The sequence below is a fragment of the Equus asinus genome, chromosome 6 (assembly GCF_041296235.1).
Source record: "Equus asinus isolate D_3611 breed Donkey chromosome 6, EquAss-T2T_v2, whole genome shotgun sequence".
Lineage (NCBI taxonomy): Eukaryota > Metazoa > Chordata > Mammalia > Perissodactyla > Equidae > Equus > Equus asinus.
In genome coordinates, this window is record NC_091795.1 from 50681691 (window position 1) to 50700101 (window position 18411).

The 18411-nt window shown below is 41.3% G+C and overlaps 1 protein-coding gene across 3 annotated transcripts; it reads right to left on the minus strand.

The window, feature by feature from the left end:
- Positions 1 to 858: 858 nt before the first annotated feature.
- Positions 859 to 14538, minus strand: LOC139045520 (collagen, type I, alpha 1b-like). Of its 3 annotated transcripts, none has more exons than XR_011504012.1 (3): positions 13785 to 14538; positions 12736 to 13389; positions 859 to 972 (listed from the first exon to the last, which is right to left on the minus strand). XR_011504012.1 is itself a non-coding variant. In XM_070512046.1 (2 exons), the coding sequence occupies exons 1-2, from the start codon at positions 13970 to 13972 to the stop codon at positions 12810 to 12812; spliced, it is 768 nt and encodes a 255-aa protein (XP_070368147.1). In that variant the 5' UTR covers positions 13973 to 14538; the 3' UTR covers positions 11642 to 12809. The 3 variants fall into 3 exon arrangements, 1 of the variants encoding a protein (XP_070368147.1); XR_011504011.1 differs by lacking the exon at positions 859 to 972 and adding an exon at positions 11034 to 12348; XM_070512046.1 differs by lacking the exon at positions 859 to 972 and having other exon boundaries at positions 11642 to 13389.
- Positions 14539 to 18411: the final 3873 nt, after the last annotated feature.

The following is an 18411-nucleotide window of genomic DNA, read 5'->3' on the forward strand; positions in this document are numbered from 1 at the left end:
GACTGTTCCAACCTTTTCCTGCTATTGGGTAAGATAGTCAAGTATGCCTTCAATAAATCTTCTAATTGGAATCAGCTGTCTATCACATGGGACCACATGAGTTCTGGCACACATTTAGCTGTACCCTACACCTGTTTTATATTAATAGTGAACATTGAGTGAGCTGAGGGTTTATTATGTTCCAGACACTGGCCTAAGCACTTTACATATATGAATTCATTTAGTCCTCTCAGCAACAACAGGAGTCCACCCAAATGCCCTTTCTCTGTTGTGTTCCCCAATTTACATATTAAGAAACCAAGGCTAGGGCCGGCCTGGTGGTGCAGTGGTTAAGATCACATGTTCCGCTTTGGCCGCCCGGGGTTTGCCAGTTTGGATCCCGGGTGCAGACATGGCACCGCTTGGCAAGCCATGCTGTGGTAGGCGTCCCACATATAAAGTAGAGCAAGTTGGGCACGGATGTGATCTCAGGGCCAGTCTTCCTCAGCAAAAAGAGGAGGATTGGCAGCAGATGTTAGCACAGGGCTAATCTTCCTCAAAAAAAAAAAAAAGAAACCAAGGCTACTTTATTTTAAAATAAAATATAAATAAGAGATTCTACCACATGTCCTTTTACTAGGGGATCCAGAGAGCAGACTTTAGAGACATGCAGTCTTTAGTGCTTTAGTCTCACCCAGTGACACCGGCTCTGGTCTGTGGCTTGAGCAAGACAGGTTTGCAGCTGCAGGTATCCTTCGACTCCTCAGAAAGGCCCATTTTTAAGAACAGGGAGAGTAGCATTATACACAACAGAACCGATAATCCTCTATTCACACATTCTGGAACCTTCAACTGGGATTCAAGTTTTGACAAGTACGAGTACTTACATGGTCAAAACATGTAAATTGGGACAATCCTGGAAATCCAGGAAGGATGCCACCAGCACCTATCAACAGAGACTCCTAGAAGGTCAAATATCTCCGTCACTGATGCCTGAAATGCAATGACAGTGAGTCACTCCTTTATGTGAAGCATCCACATGACCTCTGCTCTTTTACAATTAAACATTCTAGAGAGATACAATTAGGTCCCTAATACCTTCCCCACCTCAGGGAGAGAGGAGTAAGAAGGATGGAGAAGGAAGAATGGAGAGGCCTAGAGTAAAACCCCACTACTGAACTGAGACTTCTCTCAGGACCAGGACCCTACGTCTAGCTCAGAGCTGTCCAACGGAAATATAATGTTCACCACACATTGAATTAACATTTTTCTAGTAGCCTCACTAAACATTTTTTTCTAAAAACAGGTGAAATTCATTTTAATAATATATTCATTTAAATTAATATATCAAAAATATTATCATTTCAACATGTAGCCAATTAAAAATTATTAATAAGCTATCTTACATTCATTTCTTTCATATGTCTTTGAAATCTAGTGTATATCACATGTACAGCAAATATCAATTCAGATGCTAATCGTTTTTAGATTTTAAAAAATTTTAAATTAAAAAAGTAGTTTTTTATACTAAGTTGCTTAAAATATAGTTACAATTTTCCAATAACTGAATCAAGTATCAGTTTATAAATTTAATTAAAATTAAATAAAATAAAAAATTCAGTTCCTTGGTTATGGAAGCCATGTGTGGCCAGTGGCTACCATATTAGACAACACAGGGAATATTCCATCAGTGCAGAAAGTGTCATGGGACTATGTAGCTCTAGACGGTTCTAGCGTTTGGTACAGTAAACTTCATTCACTACTTGGCTGGGCAGAGTCAAGTAAGTGGGTTACGTACATAAAACAGGTTCCTTAATTCTCCAGAAGCCTTGTGATGCCTCCCTTGACTCCCAGACTAAGACTTCTCCAGGTCCCCTCCCCCATGCTTCCCTGCCCCCACACCCAGCACACCAGTAAAGGGCAAGCTTTGGAGTCAGAGATCCCAGGTTTTTTGCTGTTGTGTGCTTTGGTTTTTGGGTTTTGGTAAGGAAGATTGTCCCCGAGCCCATCTGTGCCAATCTTCCTCTATTTTGTATGTGGGATGCCACCACCGCATGGCTTGAGGAGTGGCATATAGGTCTGCGCCCGGGATCCAAATCGGCGAACCTCAGGTCGCTTAGGCAGAGTACATGAACTCAACCACCGCGCCACTGGGCCAGCCCCAAGAGATCCCAGTTTTAATCTCAGCTCATCCCTTACCAGTTGACTTCCAACAGATTAACTCACTTCTCTGAGCCTTAGTTTTCTCATTAATAAATTGATGATAATATTGTAAAGGATCACTATGAGGAGTAAGTGAGGTAACGTGCACAAGACATTTAGCACAATACCTGCCACACAGAAAACAATAAATGGTAGTTACTCAACAAAAAACTAATTCTCCGTATACACTTTTGGTTTTGCTTCTACGGCTTCCTGCTACCTGTGCCTGGTTATTCCTTGGTGTTCTTAATTGGGGCAGGAGTTAGTGGAGGTGGGGGTGGGGGTGAGAGGAGGGAAGGGCCCTGGTATCTGGGCACTGGTGTGTGTCCCAACCCAGCCCAGTGGCTAATTTATTAACAGTTTTGCTGCTTCTGTTATCTTCAGCTCTTCCTTCCCTGCTTATCAGTTGAGATGGCTTTTGCTCTGGAACTCCAAGTCCCACATGGCCCCCCTATTTCTACTCTAAACTAGAACAAATGATTAACCACACAAAACAGCCATCACACTCTTTTCCAAGGACATCAATGACCTCATTAAGTCCAAACCCACAGGCACTTTCTCCTCTACCTTCTACAACCGGCAACACTGTTGCTTCTTCCTCCTCATCCTGCTTCTCCTCTAACATCCTGCAGACCATTCCTCCTCCTCCTTTTGCAAAGGCAGATCTTCTCTTTACTGCTCCCTAGGCCTGAGCCTTCCCCAAGGCACAGTCTCATTTACTCCTAGGCCCCAACTTGGCACCCCTAAACTGACGACTCCCAAACCTGTACCTCCAGCCCTCACTTCAGCTTAGGGCCCAACTTACTGCTCCCTGCTGGCCTCTCCTCCCGCATGACTCACCCCTGAATTCATCCTTGTTCTCCTCAAACCAGTTCCTGGGTTCCCCGGTTGGTGAGAGTGGGGGAAGGGAACACACACTGCCCCCATGCTCCTGTGTGCCACATCCTGTGCTAGGCACCTCATTTAATCTTCATAACAACTCTGTTAGGAAGGAACTGGGATCTGCATTTTACAGCTGAAAAAAACAAGACTCAGAAGAGGAAGAAACCAAAATCTAGGTCTGTCTGAATCCAGACTCCACGGTCTTTGCAAGGCATAGGACAGCCTCCCATATTCACTCAGTGGACTGATGCTCTCTGCTGGGATGGATAATACACCATCTACCTCCAAAGGTTTGCAGTTAAGTGAGAGAGACAGAGAAGATATAGGTAAATATGGTGGTGTGGTAAGTGCTATGATAGAGTCCTACAGGAACACATAGAAGGGGCACCTAACTCAGTCTTCGGGGTCAGAAAAAGCCTCCACCAAAGAGAAAACAGCTACTATGCTGAATCAGGAAGGACTAGTAGGAATTACAAAGGAAGAGAACGGAGTAGGAAGGGTGATCTCAGAGGGAGTAGTGTGTGCAAATACCTGAAAATAAGGGAGAGATTGGGAGGCTGCAAGCAGCTCAATGTGGCAGGAACCAAAGCAGAAGAGATAGAGAGGAGCACAGGCCAGCCAGAATCTAGGTTGAGGGTACAGGAAACCATTAAATGCTTTTAACAAGAGGAGAGGCAGGTTCAGATTTGCATATGAGAAAGAATCACTCTGGGTGCAATGCAGAGAATGGATTCCAGAGAAATCCAAAGGGGGAGGGGGACCAATTAGCAAGCCACTGCCAATAGTCCAGATAAGAGATGATCATGGTGCAAATTAAGGTAGCAGCCCCCTAGATGAGGAGGAGTAGAGAGAAACCAGGATGGAGATTCACAGGGCTTGGTGTTTGATTAGATGTTATTAGATGTGGAGGGCAGATAAGAAATCAAGGACAATGTTCACATTTGGAAGTGGGCAACTGTGTGGATGGTGGTAGAGTCATTGAGAGAGACAGAGAAGAAGGGGCAAGCATGGGGGAATGTTGGAACATTTCACTTGAGATGAGTTGAGGTGCCAGTGAGACGCCCAGATCAGGATGTCAGACAGACGGTGGTCTATGGATTTGTAGCTCACCAGAAAAAACTGTTGGGATAGAGACAGAGATTTAAGTTTCATCAATGGTAACTTAAGCACAATAGGAGTATATGAATATCCCAAAGAGATCTAAAGTGAGAGGAAAAGCAGGCGGAAGAAGGAACTCTGAGGCATACCAACATTTAGGAGGTGAATAGGCGAAGAAAGACCTTAAAGGAGACTGAGAGGACGCCAGGGAAGCGGGAGGAAAACCAGAAAGTGTAGTCTTGTGGAAGCAAAGACAGGGGAGGAGTGGAGTTCAAGGTGCTGAATATGTAACCAGTTTCAACAATAGGGAGGTTATGGGGGCCCTTACTGAGAGCAGTCGAAGTTGAGTTTGGGTGGCAAAGCCAGGCTGCAGGTGGAGGAGAGATTGGAGGGTAAACAAATGTGGATGGTGGGCGTAGACAACTCCTTCAAGATGTCTAGTTCCAATAAGTTCACTAAGATTAAATGAGATGATAAAAGTAAAGCGACTAGTACAATGCGTGGCACATAACAGTAATTCAATAAACGTTAGCTGCTGCTACTACTACTATTATTATTTTAATATATTAAGAAAAATATTTTAAGGAAGAAGAGAGATGGTGATAGCCATAGGAGACATGAGTTTAGTGAGGATTTTTTTAAGGCCTCTCTCCTTACCATATTGGAAAAAAAAAGAATAAAAAGAAAAAGCTTCAAAAACCTCACCAAAGAAATACATACAAACGGTTCAAAAAAGCAACAATGCTCTGAGCTACCCTTTCCCAGCCCAGAGGCAACCACCTTGAACTGCTTCTGTGTTGTGGTAACCACCACGTCACTAACTAACCTCCTAATATGACTATTTCTTGATTTATGAGCCTGAGACATTATCTCTTAACCTCCTGATATACTGAATGAGATTTTAGTTCCCTTTTACCTCTCTCTTTCCTCTCTCTCATCCAAAGTGGTTGTATCACCATTCTCAGTTTTCCACTGGCCACCTTCAAAACCTGTGTAAGCTCCATTTTTCATTCCACTAATCACAGTTAGCATCTCTTGACTCTATATTTAAGACGAGGATGTAAGTAGCCTATTCTTCCCACCACCTCTCAAGGGGAAACGTTTGTTTTTGTTTGTTTTATTGTATTTCTAAAATGTGGGAGATTGTCTAATAGGCTTAAGTGGAAAGGAATCAATGAAAATGAACAATTGAAGAGAGATGACAAAACAGTTGTTGGCATGAGGCCCATGAAGAGGCAGAAGAGGATGAGTTCAGAGTTCATTATGGGACATCTCCTCTATAATGGCACCACCAGTTTCCTAGCACAAGCCTTGGAACATGTGAAACTCCTTTGCACGCTGGATCCAATCAGCTATAAAATTCCATAGATTCCACCTCTTCAATTACCATCTCTCTGTTCTTTTCTCTGCTGCCCATGACTTTACTTCAGGCTTTCATTATTTCTGACTTGGACAACAGACTTCTAACTGATCTCTCTTTCTCCTCATTTTCCCTACTTATACTGATGCCAGGTGAATTTTCTTAAAGCAGAGCTCTCATCAGTTTACTCTCTTGTTCAAAATCCTTAGTCTGCCTTTCAAGGCCTTCCACAGTGTGGTCCTAGCCCAGCATGGGGTAATGGAATGTTCAACCAGGAATGAGTTGGGTGGAGGGCAGGGACAAATGGAGCATGTTCCCCAGGTACAAGCATAGTTTCTCAGGCCTGCCCATTCAACAAGAGCTTCAGTGCGCCCTTGCAGAAGAGATAAAGGCTGGTTAGACACTCCAAGTGTGTCCACTGTAAAGTCAACTAACCACAGCATGGGCTCTGGTTGAAAAATTCTCTTAATAATTTCCTTTGGAGGGGCCAGCCCAGTGGCGCAGCGGTTAAGTGTGCACGTTCTGATTCGGCAGCCCAGGGTTCGCCGGTTTGGATCCCAGGTAGGGACAAGTCAACGCTTGGCAAGCCATGCTGTGGTAGGCGTCCTTCGTATAAAGTAGAGGAAGATGGGCATGGAGGTTAGCTCAGGGCCAGCCTTCCTCAGCAAAAAGAGGAGGATTGGCGGCAGATGTTAACTCAGGGCTGATCTTCCTCAAAAAATAATAATAATAATTGCCTTTGGAAACTCACAAAAGAAGAAATACAAACACCCAATAAACATTTAAAAGTTCAATATCACTAGTCTAGAGTGGCAGCCATGAGAAAGTGTACCATTTTTTAAAGTGCCTCCTTTGTATCCATTTCTAAACAACATCAGTAACTGGACAGTTTAGTGGGCAGCTGCCTTCCCCTCCTTCTCTGGCCCGAGTGTTTTGGGGAACTGGATAAGCCTGGCACAGGGCACTAACTGCAGAGAGTATGCAAGGCATGTACCTCTGTGTCACGGAAGCTCTGACACTGAGCGAGATTATTTTTAGAGCTGACCTTCTAGGTTCCAAGGAAAAGTAAACAGACAGATGCACATGATTTCCTCTGAGAGACTCGTAAACAAATTGGCATGTATGCCCTCACTGTTAGCCCCTGTTCTGAGTCCAGGGCACTTAAAGCGCAAGTTCAGGTGAAAAGCTTTATTGAAAGCTCAAAACCAATCAGGATGAAAAGAGGGGTAACTAAGTAAAGGGTCACAGCTTCTAGCTACGCGGTCAGAACACTGCAGGCGAAACAACTTACCTATTCTGAATTCTTGGAAAACGTGTTGTTTTAAGCACAATTTCAATACTTCCTCAAGAAAATATTGCTAAAACTTATTATTTAATTTCTTGCCTTTTATTTTGCATTATTCTGTTTGTTTTACCTTTGTTCTTTTTCCTGTGGGATGTGTTTATTATTTTTAAGTGAATGTTATAAAAAATGTAGAAAGAAAAAATCTCCATAATCCTGCTGCTTATTAATACTTTGTTGTATATCCTTGAGATATTTTTATGTATATACTTACATCTATATACCAACAAAAGAAAAACATTTGTAGTGTCTTATAACTTTCTTTGGTCGTCTAGCATTCTATCTTGGCATCTTTTCACATTGGTGTATATAGGTCTCTCTCAAGCCATTGACAGAAATTTAGGTCATTTCCAGTGTTTTTCTATTGCATATAATGTATCAGTGAGCATCACTGAACAAGTATCTTTGAGCATTTGCATGAAAGTTTCTCTTGGATAGCTTCTGGGAAGAATTTCTAGATCAAAACATTTACCTTTTTTTTTTTTTTTGGTGAAGGAGATTAGCCCTGAGCAAACATCTGTGCCGATCTTCCTCTACTTTGCATGTGGGATGCCTGCACAGCATGGCTGATGAGTGGAGTAGGTCCACACCTGGGATCCAAACCAAAGGATCCTGGGCCACTGAAGTGGAGCACATGGAACTGTAACTACTCGGCCATGGGCCGGCCAACATATTTTTAAAGTTTTAATTTAGTGATTGCTTTCCACTTGTCTCCTGAAACATATGAAAATAAATTAATTTCTCATGAAGACAGCACCTAACACACTGCCTGGCACATAGCTGTTCATTACTTGCTGGTTAGATTAAAGCATCATAAATATTGTTCTGCTTGTGAAAAAGTGATGCCTTTGACACTACTGAAGCGCGTTGCCCTGCCTGCCTCACTGTTAACTGTCCCAGACGACTGAGGTATCTCAGGGCAGGTAAAATGTTAGATTCATAGCAGTAGTCGTTGTAGTAAATATAATAAAAAATAGTATATACCACATTCATAGCACTTCTGATTGTCTCTTGGTGACAAGCTATTGTTGTCACCTGAAATCACAGAATTCTAGAATAGACAGGAGTGTAGACATCAAACAGTCTATGTGTCTCACTCTTTTCTTTGCAGAAGTGAAAGCCCAGGGAGGGAGTGATTTGCCAAAGATTTGAGAATTAACAGCTTCTACTTAAAACACATCTTATTTCCTGCCTTCCTTTCTTGACTTGAATGCACAGATTTAGTATAATTTTACTTCATTGGATTATATCATATAAACAAGGCACATTATTAACTGAGATATTGTTTCCTCAAGTCTTCTTAGTTCTGTCAATTTACCTGCCTAGAGCTTTCCTTCTTGCCCTTCTCATACTTCAAGTCAGCCAAGGATTAGAAATAAGCTTATAAGAACTATATGTCAAGTGGCGGGATCTGAGTGTGAGTCTAACCTTTTCCTATGAGTGAAACTCAAGAGTCTTGAGCCATTTTTGTCAGCTATTTTGGCTACTCAGGATAGCTTGTGTGTGCGTGTGTGCACGTGTGTGTGCATATGCCCTTCCTAAGTTCTGGCAGCTTAGGAACATGTTGCCATCTTCTGGATAGATGAGATGATATTGTGTGCGTGTGTATGGTTATCATAGAAAATACTGCTGAATACCTGTAAGGTATTCAGAATCCCTTAGATTTAAAAATTTGCTCAATTCTAGAGAAACAAATAGCCAAAGGGTTTGTCTTCAACTGCTGTCAGCATTTGGCCAAGGTCTATTTAAAGGACAGTGAAATAAGAATCTTTTTTCATCCCTTTGCTGATACATAATGCCAACTTTGTTTTCATCATCAGTAATTTCAGGAATACTATGTGTGGCAGGCAGAATAATGGCTGCCCAATAATGTCCATGTCCTAATTCCTGAAATCTGTGAATGTTATCTTACATGGCAAAAGGAACTTTGCAGATGTGATTAAATTAAGGATTCTGAGATGGGGAGATTAGCCTGGGTCATCCAGGTGAGCCCAATGAAATTATAAGGGTCCTTAAAAGTGAAAGAGGGAGGCAGGAGAGTCAAAGTCAGAGGGGATACGTTGACAAAAGCAGAGGTCAGAGTGATACTATTGCTGGAGGAAGGGACCATGAGCCAAAGAATGCAGGTGGCCTTTCAAAGCTGGACACGCAAGGAAAGGGATTCTCCCGGAGAATGTCCAGAAAGGAACGCAGCCCCCTGCCAACACCTTGATCTTAGTCCACTGAGACCGGTTTAGACTTCTGACTCCAGAAGTGTAAGATAATAAATTTGTGTGATTTTCAGTCATTAAGTTTATGGTAATTTGTTACAGCAGGAATAGGAAATTAACACAGTGTCCTACCATGAGGCAGTCCAAGTTTGAGTTTTGACTGAAGGAAAACTGTTCTTTTGCATTTTAATCAAATATTTAGAGACTGAAAATGTTTAAAGAAAAAAATAAAGCTGAAAAAAGTAACCACATAACAATAATAATAGTTTACATTTAGTGACCACCTGCTATATACTAGACATTGGGATTTCCAAAATTTCATGTAAGGCTTACAACAATCCTATGATGGGGGGCTATGGCATTAACCTGTTTATTAGACAGATAAGAAAGTAGATATAAAGGTCAAGAATTTGGTTAATGAGCAAAAAGATTAGCTGAAGTCTTCAGTGGGAAAGTGCAGAGTTCCATCCTCTCAAATCAAGCAGGGAAAAGTTGAAAGTCGTCACCACAAAAATTAGGCAAAGGCAAAACTTTTAAGATTCCTGGGGGATTGGCGATGGGCGAGGTTGTGAAAATCAATCCCATCTGAAATGCTTTGAGTTCCCACTACGTGGCAGGCAGCTCCCAGCTATTACGAGGGGCTCAGCTCATTAACTGGCAAACCAGGTGCAATCCCCAGAACGTGCCCCCTGCCTCCCACACCCTCCCTATGCCCATCTGGCATCTTTGAAGACAACCCCAATGCATAACCCCAATCTCGTCTTTGACTGACAACCCTGAACACCCAACATCAGATTAACAGCCCCAAAATAAATCTGTTCCCCTCCATTGGTTAATATCATTTGATAATGACTGTGACCCCAAATAACATACACATGAAGAAATGAATATGGTTTTTTTTGACATATTTACAAGATGTAGTAACAAATTTTTAACTCCCTGTGCTGCTTGTGTTATGTTCTCCGTATGTAAGAGATTTGAAATGTTCTAGAGAATCTCACAGGTTGGAAAAAAAAGCTGATGTTTTAGACTGATTTTTAATTGAAGTACTTAGGATTTGACCAATTAGGGATGTAGTGAATATTTAAACACTTAAGTGAGGGGCCAGCCTCGTGGCTGAGTGGTTAAGTTCGTGGCTCCGCTGCAGCAGCCACGGGTTTCGCCAGTTTGGATCCTGGGCGCGGACACGGCCCCACTCATCAAGCCATGCTGAGGCAGCATCCCACATGCCAAAACTAGAAGGACCCACAACTAAAAACAGACAGCTATGTACCCGGGGGGCTTTGGGGAGAAAAAGGAAAAATAAAATCTTAAAAAAAAAAATAAATACTTAAGTGAATTTGATTTAATGTATAGGTTTGATTTTTATGCTGCACAGACGCCTAAGAGAAGTTGCTTTACTAGATTTCCACTAGCACATTCATTGAGTGCTTAGCTTGCTTCTTGCCAGGCACTGTTTTAAGTGCTTTGCATGCACCAGCTCAGGTAAGGCTCACAACCATTCTGAGTTTCATACTATTGCTACCCCCACTGTCAGATGATAAAACTGAGGCACAAAGAGGGACGTGACTTAACCGAGGCCACATAGCCAGTAAGTAGCAGAGCAGTCTGGCTGGGAGCCCATGCTGCTGACCAATGCCCTTTCAGTGTTCTGGAAGATTCCCACAGGAAGTGCTCAGGACTGGGCAGAGATGGGCCAGGACGATTTACAGAGTGGAAATCTGCCTCATTAGGGGCTGTAGTAGTTGAGACAAGTAGATACTGCAACATGTAAATTTGACATATTCAAGGGAATTTAATAAATCAGGTTTATAAACTATATAAATATGTAAGAGAATTTAATGTGTTAGATTTGTGTGCTTTTGTGATTTTAATATGTAATACTTAAGAAAATTCTATTCCATTTATAGTGTTTAAATGGGAAGTTTAATATGTCAAAGTAATATGTTCAGTGAGGATTAAGCAAAGAACAAGAAAAGTGTTTTATTTTAACATAAAATTGATAGATTTATAAGTGAATTTGAGATTTGGGTTTCACTGCTTAGTAACTAGAATTAAATTTTACACTCCTAATAAATTAAATATCAATTAAAACAAAAGCCACTTTATGGGTTCCTTTCCATGCACAAAACGTCTCTGCTGACATTTAAAATCTCAACCGACAAGTGACACAGTTATAGCCCTATTCTGCAGAGGAGGAAACTGAGGTGAAGAGAAATGACTTCCCAAGATGACAGAACTGGGAAGGAGTGGACCCTGCACTCCAGACCAGACTGCCTAAGCCAACACATGCAACCACTTTCCTACACCACCTCCAGTGTATGAAGATTCCATTTCTACAGAAAACAAGGTCAGTCATGAATACACACCCTGGAGGAACATACACCAATGTAACAACACTGGTCTTTACTGGAGTGGGAATTATGGAAGCATTATTTTACTTCTGTAACTTTTAAGACTTGAGTAAAAGGAGTTCTTTATTCCTTCACCCCATTTTTCAACTAATCCCTTTGCTGATAATTTAAAATTAAGAGAATTCACCTCTTTACAGTTTACTTTCTTCTGTGCTGTCAATCAGCATTTCGTAGTCATTTATTACTATCTACCTCAAGAGCTTTTTTTTTTTAACCATTCCTGCTAATGCTTCAAACACCCCCTCTGATGGGCATCATTCCTGGCTGAAACCTTTTTCTTATACCCCTGTCCCCAGATACCTCATAGAATTAGTCACTCCTTCAGTTAGCCACTTTTGTACCTAGTATGTGCTCTTATTATTAAAGGTATAACACTGACTTATAGTTGTCTTTCTATTCATCTATCTTCCCTACTAGAGTATCTATAGTACATATGTGTTATCCCAGGGTCCAGCACAAAATTTGGTTGGTTAAACTGAACGTATTTTGCAGTTATGAAAGCTGAAGTATGCTTTACTTAGGCAATTATATAGCTCTTTTCTTTCTTTAAAAGGCTTACTCTCTTTTGGTCCTTTAACTCTTTCGTCTAGCATTGGGGTAGATGACACAATCAAGGCTTAACCTGAACTAAAAGTGGAGGAATTCAGTTAAGAAGCTGTCACAAAACTAGAAAGATTGAATTCTCTGACAACACAAATCATCTGCAAAGAGGAGATGAGAGCGGAGCTATGTCACACATTCACATCTAGGAGGGAGAGAGAATCCTGTCTTTGCTTCCCCTGGGGGTGCTCCATGTCCTATAGCTCTCAGACTAGCCTGGCCGCCAAATCTGGCGTGTACTTCTCAGCGTCCAGTTTTCCACTAGAAAGAAAAAGAAGAAAAAGGCACTTAATCTCTTAAACCAGAAGAATATTTTTAGATAGCTGGGGGCCAGAAACACTTCAGTTACTAATTAAGACCCCAGTATATTTGCATTTTATCCTGGACTGCTTCGATGGCGGAAATCTCGGGGCAGGGTAGCATTTTGGAGAGTACACCCTGCAGACCACCTAACCCCCACACCACTGCCCCTGTGCCCTCGCCTGCCGCCGGTAGGGGACCAGCCTGGCGGCGGAGGCGGTGACACCGGGGCTGGCCCCCACGCCTTGATCCGCTCCAAGTCTGAGGCGTGGGCGGGAAAGTGAAAATGAAAACAGAAGCTACCCTGATTGCCGGCTCTCGGGCTGGCGACCCGCACTGGTCACTTACACTGTGGGGCAGGATGGGCAGAACCGGACACCTTCTTGAGAATTTGCCTTCTCCTCGGGTACGGGGTCTCTGCCCTACCGCGCGCGGACTAGTGCAGCTCCGCCGCCCGCTCTGGGGAGGCCCTGCCGCCCCGCCCCGCCCCGCCCCGCCCCGCCCCGCCCCGCCCGGTGAGGCTCCGACCCTCCCCCGCGCCGCGCGCTGCCTGAGCCCCCGCCCGCGCTCCTCTTCCGCCCCTGAGGCCACGCCCCCTGGGGACCCCGAGCCCCGGAGGCTCCACGAGGCCTGGCCAGCGCCGGGCGGAGCCTCGACAAAAGCAATTCCTCTTCCTCCTCTTCCTCTGCTTCCTCCCGTTCCTCCGCCCTCGCGCTGTTGTGGGTCGTCAGATCCCGAAGACTTGGCGGAGGCTGGGCCGAGGCGAACCCAGGCTGCTTTCCCATTAGGGCCCTATCCGGGCTTGGGAACCCGCGGCGGCGGGTGGCCTTGGGGTTGAAGCTCCTGCCAGGCGCATCTCTGCCGTGAGAACCTATTGGGGAGGGTGGAGCCTGAAGATCTGTTTGGGCGTTTCTTCCTTCTGGCTCACCAGCTCCACCCAAATGGAAGTGGTAGGAAGGTAACTTGTTGAAAGTAGAAGAATGCAGCTGAATTCCAAAGTGCCTAACCGAAGAAAAACCAGGGAGCAAGGACATGAGAGGACTAAACATTTTTGAGGCGAATTCACTGTCAGTTATAAAATACAAATGGCTAGAATCAAAGTATCACTAATTTCAAACTGCCTTTTAATTACAGTCCGCAGGATGCCTGTTAATTACAGTAGACACCTGACCTGATACTTGCAGGCCAAGTTCAGAAAGCAATATTTGGAGAAATGTAAGCACGAAGCTGGAAAATGCGTATGGCTGTTTTCACTGTTCCCCTCGGCTATCTGAAAGATGTGGGGGTGAAAATCTCCAGAAACAACGGCAAACAAACACATAGCATTGGAGGTTGGATTGGTGGTTACCACAGGGGAAGCGGGGAGGAGGGAGGGCAAAAGGGGTGATTAAGCTCACCTGTGAGGGGATGGACTGTAATTAGTTTTCGGGTGGTGAACATGATGTAATCTACACAGAATCGGAAATATATTATGATGTACATCCAAAAATAAACAAATAAATGAAAAAAAAGAAAAAAATCTCCGAGTATATATCCAGACGTAATCAAGGATGACATGAAGCCACTGCCGTATGGGTTTCTCCATGTCTGACGTCAGACTGTATTCACAGGAAGTTGTTCATTGGCTGGCAGAAGCCCTTGTGACCAAAGCGAAGCCATGTCATTCAGCACATACAGTTCGCCCACGTTCTCAGACGCTGAAGAACATTGCCTTCACGCTTGTAGGGAGTGTAAAGGAAAAAAAAACCCGCCACCAACCTGCTTCCACTGCTTAGCATCGTACTGGAACAATTACAGAAGCTACGCTTTAGCGTCTGTGAATTTTTGCCTGACTTCATAACTACTTATTTCTAGTGGAACTTTGTCCTTCAGAAATTATTCAGCAGTAGATGGTAGCAGAGTGAATCTTCACAACTCTATGAGATTGTCATTATCCTCATTTTACAGAGAGAAGAACTGAGGCTTTGAGAAGTTAAGGTAACTTACCCAAGGTCACATAGCTAGTAAGTGACCATTTAGTATTGAACTCAGGTCACACATCCCTCTAAGTTAAAAATCATGCAGAGTGCAGGTGCATACATTTTATCTAAGTGTATCATGATGTACAGTTAAAATGGGTGCATTTTATGTAAGTTATACCCCAGTAAAGTTAATTTTAAAAAATCATGCAGAATGAATGTGATGTTTTTTATGATAAAACTCATCAAAGAAACAGCATTATGATTTCACACATGACAGTTTCTGAGGAAAAAGAGATGGAGGTGAAATATATGTACATGTTATTAACATAACCACTGAAAGATTGGTGACACCACAGTCAAGGCTTGTTCATTCAGGTCACTTTCCCAAACTTCAGATACAGATATAAAGAAATATTAACCAGGAGCATGCAAATCTGTTGTGGAAATCAACCAAAGGAACACAAAATTATAAAAGACATCTGAAGTCTGTGATATCAAACATATCTAACAAAAATATGCGCAAGTACAGAGCATTAAAAAGTTAGGTACTTTTGCTAGTGGTATGCATTAAAGTCACATTTTCTGTGTGCAATATACTATATATTATACTAAGCATTGTGATTATAAGCTGTGCAGCAGAATTTACACATTTTTAATTTCTATTAAAATTTATTTGAATAGTTTGTCAAAACAAGCAAGGCACCAGTTGTTGGTGCTTTTGTGTTTGAAGGCTGTGTTTGGCTATTTAAAAAGAATACATTGACTCCTTTTTCATTTTATTTTATTTTATTTATTTATTTTTTTTAAAGATTTTATTTTTTCCTTTTTCTCCCCAAAGCCCCCTGGTACATAGTTGTATATTCTTCGTTGTGGGGCCTTCTAGTTGTGGCATGTGGGACGCCACCTCAGCGTGGTTTGATGAGCAGTGCCATGTCCGCGCCCAGGATTCGAACCAACGAAACACTGGGCCGCCTGCAGGGGAGCGCATGAACTTAACCACTCGGCCACGGGGCCAGCCCCTCCTTTTTCATTTTATGATGTTCCATTTCGAAGTTTCACCAGTTTCAGAAACATTTTGAATTTAAGGCTTTAATTAAAATTTATGAATCAAATATTTTGTGAATTGGGTATTCTGAACAATCATGGTTGCTTGTACATGTGTAGAAACAGGATGAAAAAGAGCCCAGTTCTTTCCACAAGTGGCAAAACTGACTTTCTTAGGATGCTTAAACCGATAGTTGTTGTACCCACCTAATACAGGTACGTCTGTATTGGTCAATATAGCAGCTCCAAAAATGACAAACTCCATGAGGCATCAGAATAGGATATGACCAATGAGATTTCACTGTTAGAAATTCTGCACGACCTTATGTTTTCCAAGAGAATATTTTCTTCAATGGCAATCATGAAGACAGTGACATACCTTGAGTGAAAAAGAAAATGGTTGTGAGAGAAAGCTTGAGTCTTAGGGCAATTTGATGAGTATACATACAACCCTTCATACTGACCCAGCGCTCCCCATCAGCAGAGTTCTTTGCAAGGTTGAGGATAACAACAGAAAACCACTGCTCTTAGTAATGAGATCTGACCAGCATAGCTGGGGAACAGCACAGAGCCTGAGACCAGATCTCTGTGTGAACACCTAAACTTCCTGCTGGTAGTTATTCTCTTTACCAGTTTGCTTCTTTAACATTTGTTTAATATTAGTGCAGCTTGCTTGGCAATGAAAGCAGCTGTGTCTTCTCAGACATGCATAAGACTATAATTAACAGACTACTAAAAATGTTTCCACTGCAACTAATTTTTAGTATGGCTTTTCTTAATTTATTCATAGAATTTATAATGATTAATTCCAGAAATGTACAATTTACTAGAATCCGTTCTGAACAGGTGGAAGCAACTTTAATACATGGATGTGTTATCTATGATAAGTGCACATTTTTTTTCCTGTCCAGTAGCATATCACCTTGAGTGTCTCTATCTGCATGTTAAAAATTGAAATGAAATTTAAAAACTATACTTCAAATTCTTGAGATTCTTTTTGGCAAAATATCTTAAGAACTTTAAAAAAGTTTATGACCCTTGATCCAGTAATTGCCCTCCTAGTAATCTATCCAGAGAAAATAGAAATCAAAGCAAAGGTTTTTATATAAAATATGTCCACTGCACAGGGCTGGCCCAGTGGCATAGTGATTAAGTTCATGCACTCTGCTTCAGCAGCCCAGGGTTTGTGGGTTCAGATCCCAGGCACAGACCTACACACTGCTCATCAAGCCATGCTGAGGCAGCATCCCATATATAAAATGGAGGAAGACTGACACAGATGTTAGCTCAGGGCCAATCTTCCTCACACACACACACACACACACACACACACACAAAAAGATGTTTACTGCAGTGTCATGTATAATGACAAAGACTGGAAAATCCAGTCTAAGTCAACAATAGTAAAATCTTTAAATAAATTGATATATTAATTTATGGTTATGTTTAAATATGGTCATTTAAAATTTATGGAAATTTAACAATGTGTTTCAAGTTCATTTGATCACATAGTTGTGTCATCGTAACTTTGTAAAAACACATGCATATGCATAGAAAAATGACTAGAAGCAACTACATAAAAATGTTAACTGTAGTTATTGCTGAGTAGTAGGATTATGGGCCACTTAAATTTTCTTTGAACTTTTAAATTTTTTAAAATTCTCTATAATGAACATTTTTTTATAGTCAGGAAAATAATAAATGCTACTTTTTAAAACAAAAACAAAATTCTTGGAGGGTTTAATAAACACTTGACTTCTTGATTCATAACTAGCAGAATGAGATATTCATGCTTATGCATGGCAAATAGGCTAGAAATAACCCCAAACAATGACTACTTTAGAAATCAACCAGTCTCACTCGGCCTTGTCCTTTCTTTCATTCTTATCCTCAACTAGTTGTTTAAAATGTATCTTATGGTTGAAAGCCTATTTCTACTAAAGTAAAATAGTATAAAATGAATTAAGTCTAAAAGCGTACACCTGCGTAAAACTAAAGAGGTAACGTAATAAAAAAAGATTAGTAACACAAGCCCCCAAACAAATGTTATGTATAATAACATGTTTCATTCTTTCCCAAAAGCCTAAGAGCCCCAGGCCCTGTGCTAGATGCTGTAGAAGTACCATAACTGAGGGTTTTTTCTACTAAAACATTCATGTATGTATATATTTAAATATGTCCTAGGAAAAGGTCTGGAAGCCTACACCTTGATGTCAAGGTATTAAGTTTCTAGGTTGGGAGAATTATGAATGTTTTCAGGACATTTTTGCTTGTCAATATTTTCGGATTGTTCTGTAATGTGCAAACATAGCCTTTTGTAAAAAAAAAAAAAAATGTTTTAATATCATTTTGACCAAAAAAGGCTACCCAGAGCTGTCAGAATTAGTCTCTTTGAGACCTTTCTAATTCGCAATTAGGAAAACAAATTACCAATTACTCATTGTACAAAGCTTTGACAGACTAAATAATATAGCTTTATATTTGGTATCTGCCTAATACTTGGGAGGAAAAAAATAAGTCACTTGAACTCATCTATGAAGCAATTTAGGAAATCCTCTTGGAAAACTCAGTTGTGGAACAGCAATTTAAATAGATTAAATAAACATCTTCCATTGGCAGTTATATCAATGGAGTTGTACACTGATGAAAGATTTAAAACAAGACAGGTACTCCAATAGGAAATTTAAAAAACAAATGAAAGAAATGCATATGGAAACAGACCAGTTTCCTAAAAGAACAGCATCAAGTTTTAATAACTTGTCTTTAAATAAAAACACCTGGGACATTTTTGCACGTCAGAGGTTTTTGAGATGGAACATTACCAGTGGATTGGTAACATTTTACAGAATATATTAGCACAGTGTTTTACATAAAGTGGATGTTCAGTATCTTCTTATAAAAATTTATTTTGGTTCAAACTTACACAGTAGAAAATGATTCATAAGTTTAATTTACAAAGTGTTTGATTATTTGCTGGACAAAATATACGGTTCTAAATTTTCACCCTAAATTTGAGCAT

What these genes read in the sequence shown, in the direction of transcription:
- LOC139045520 (XM_070512046.1), bottom strand. Translation starts at nt 13,972, where the DNA reads ATGGAGAAACCCATACGGCAGTGGCTTCATGTCATCCTTGATTACGTC. An exon ending in TACAGTCCATCCCCTCACAG is followed by an intron (nt 13,390 to 13,784) that starts GTGAGCTTAATC and finishes TTCTTCGGTTAG; the next exon opens with GCACTTTGGAATTCAGCTGC.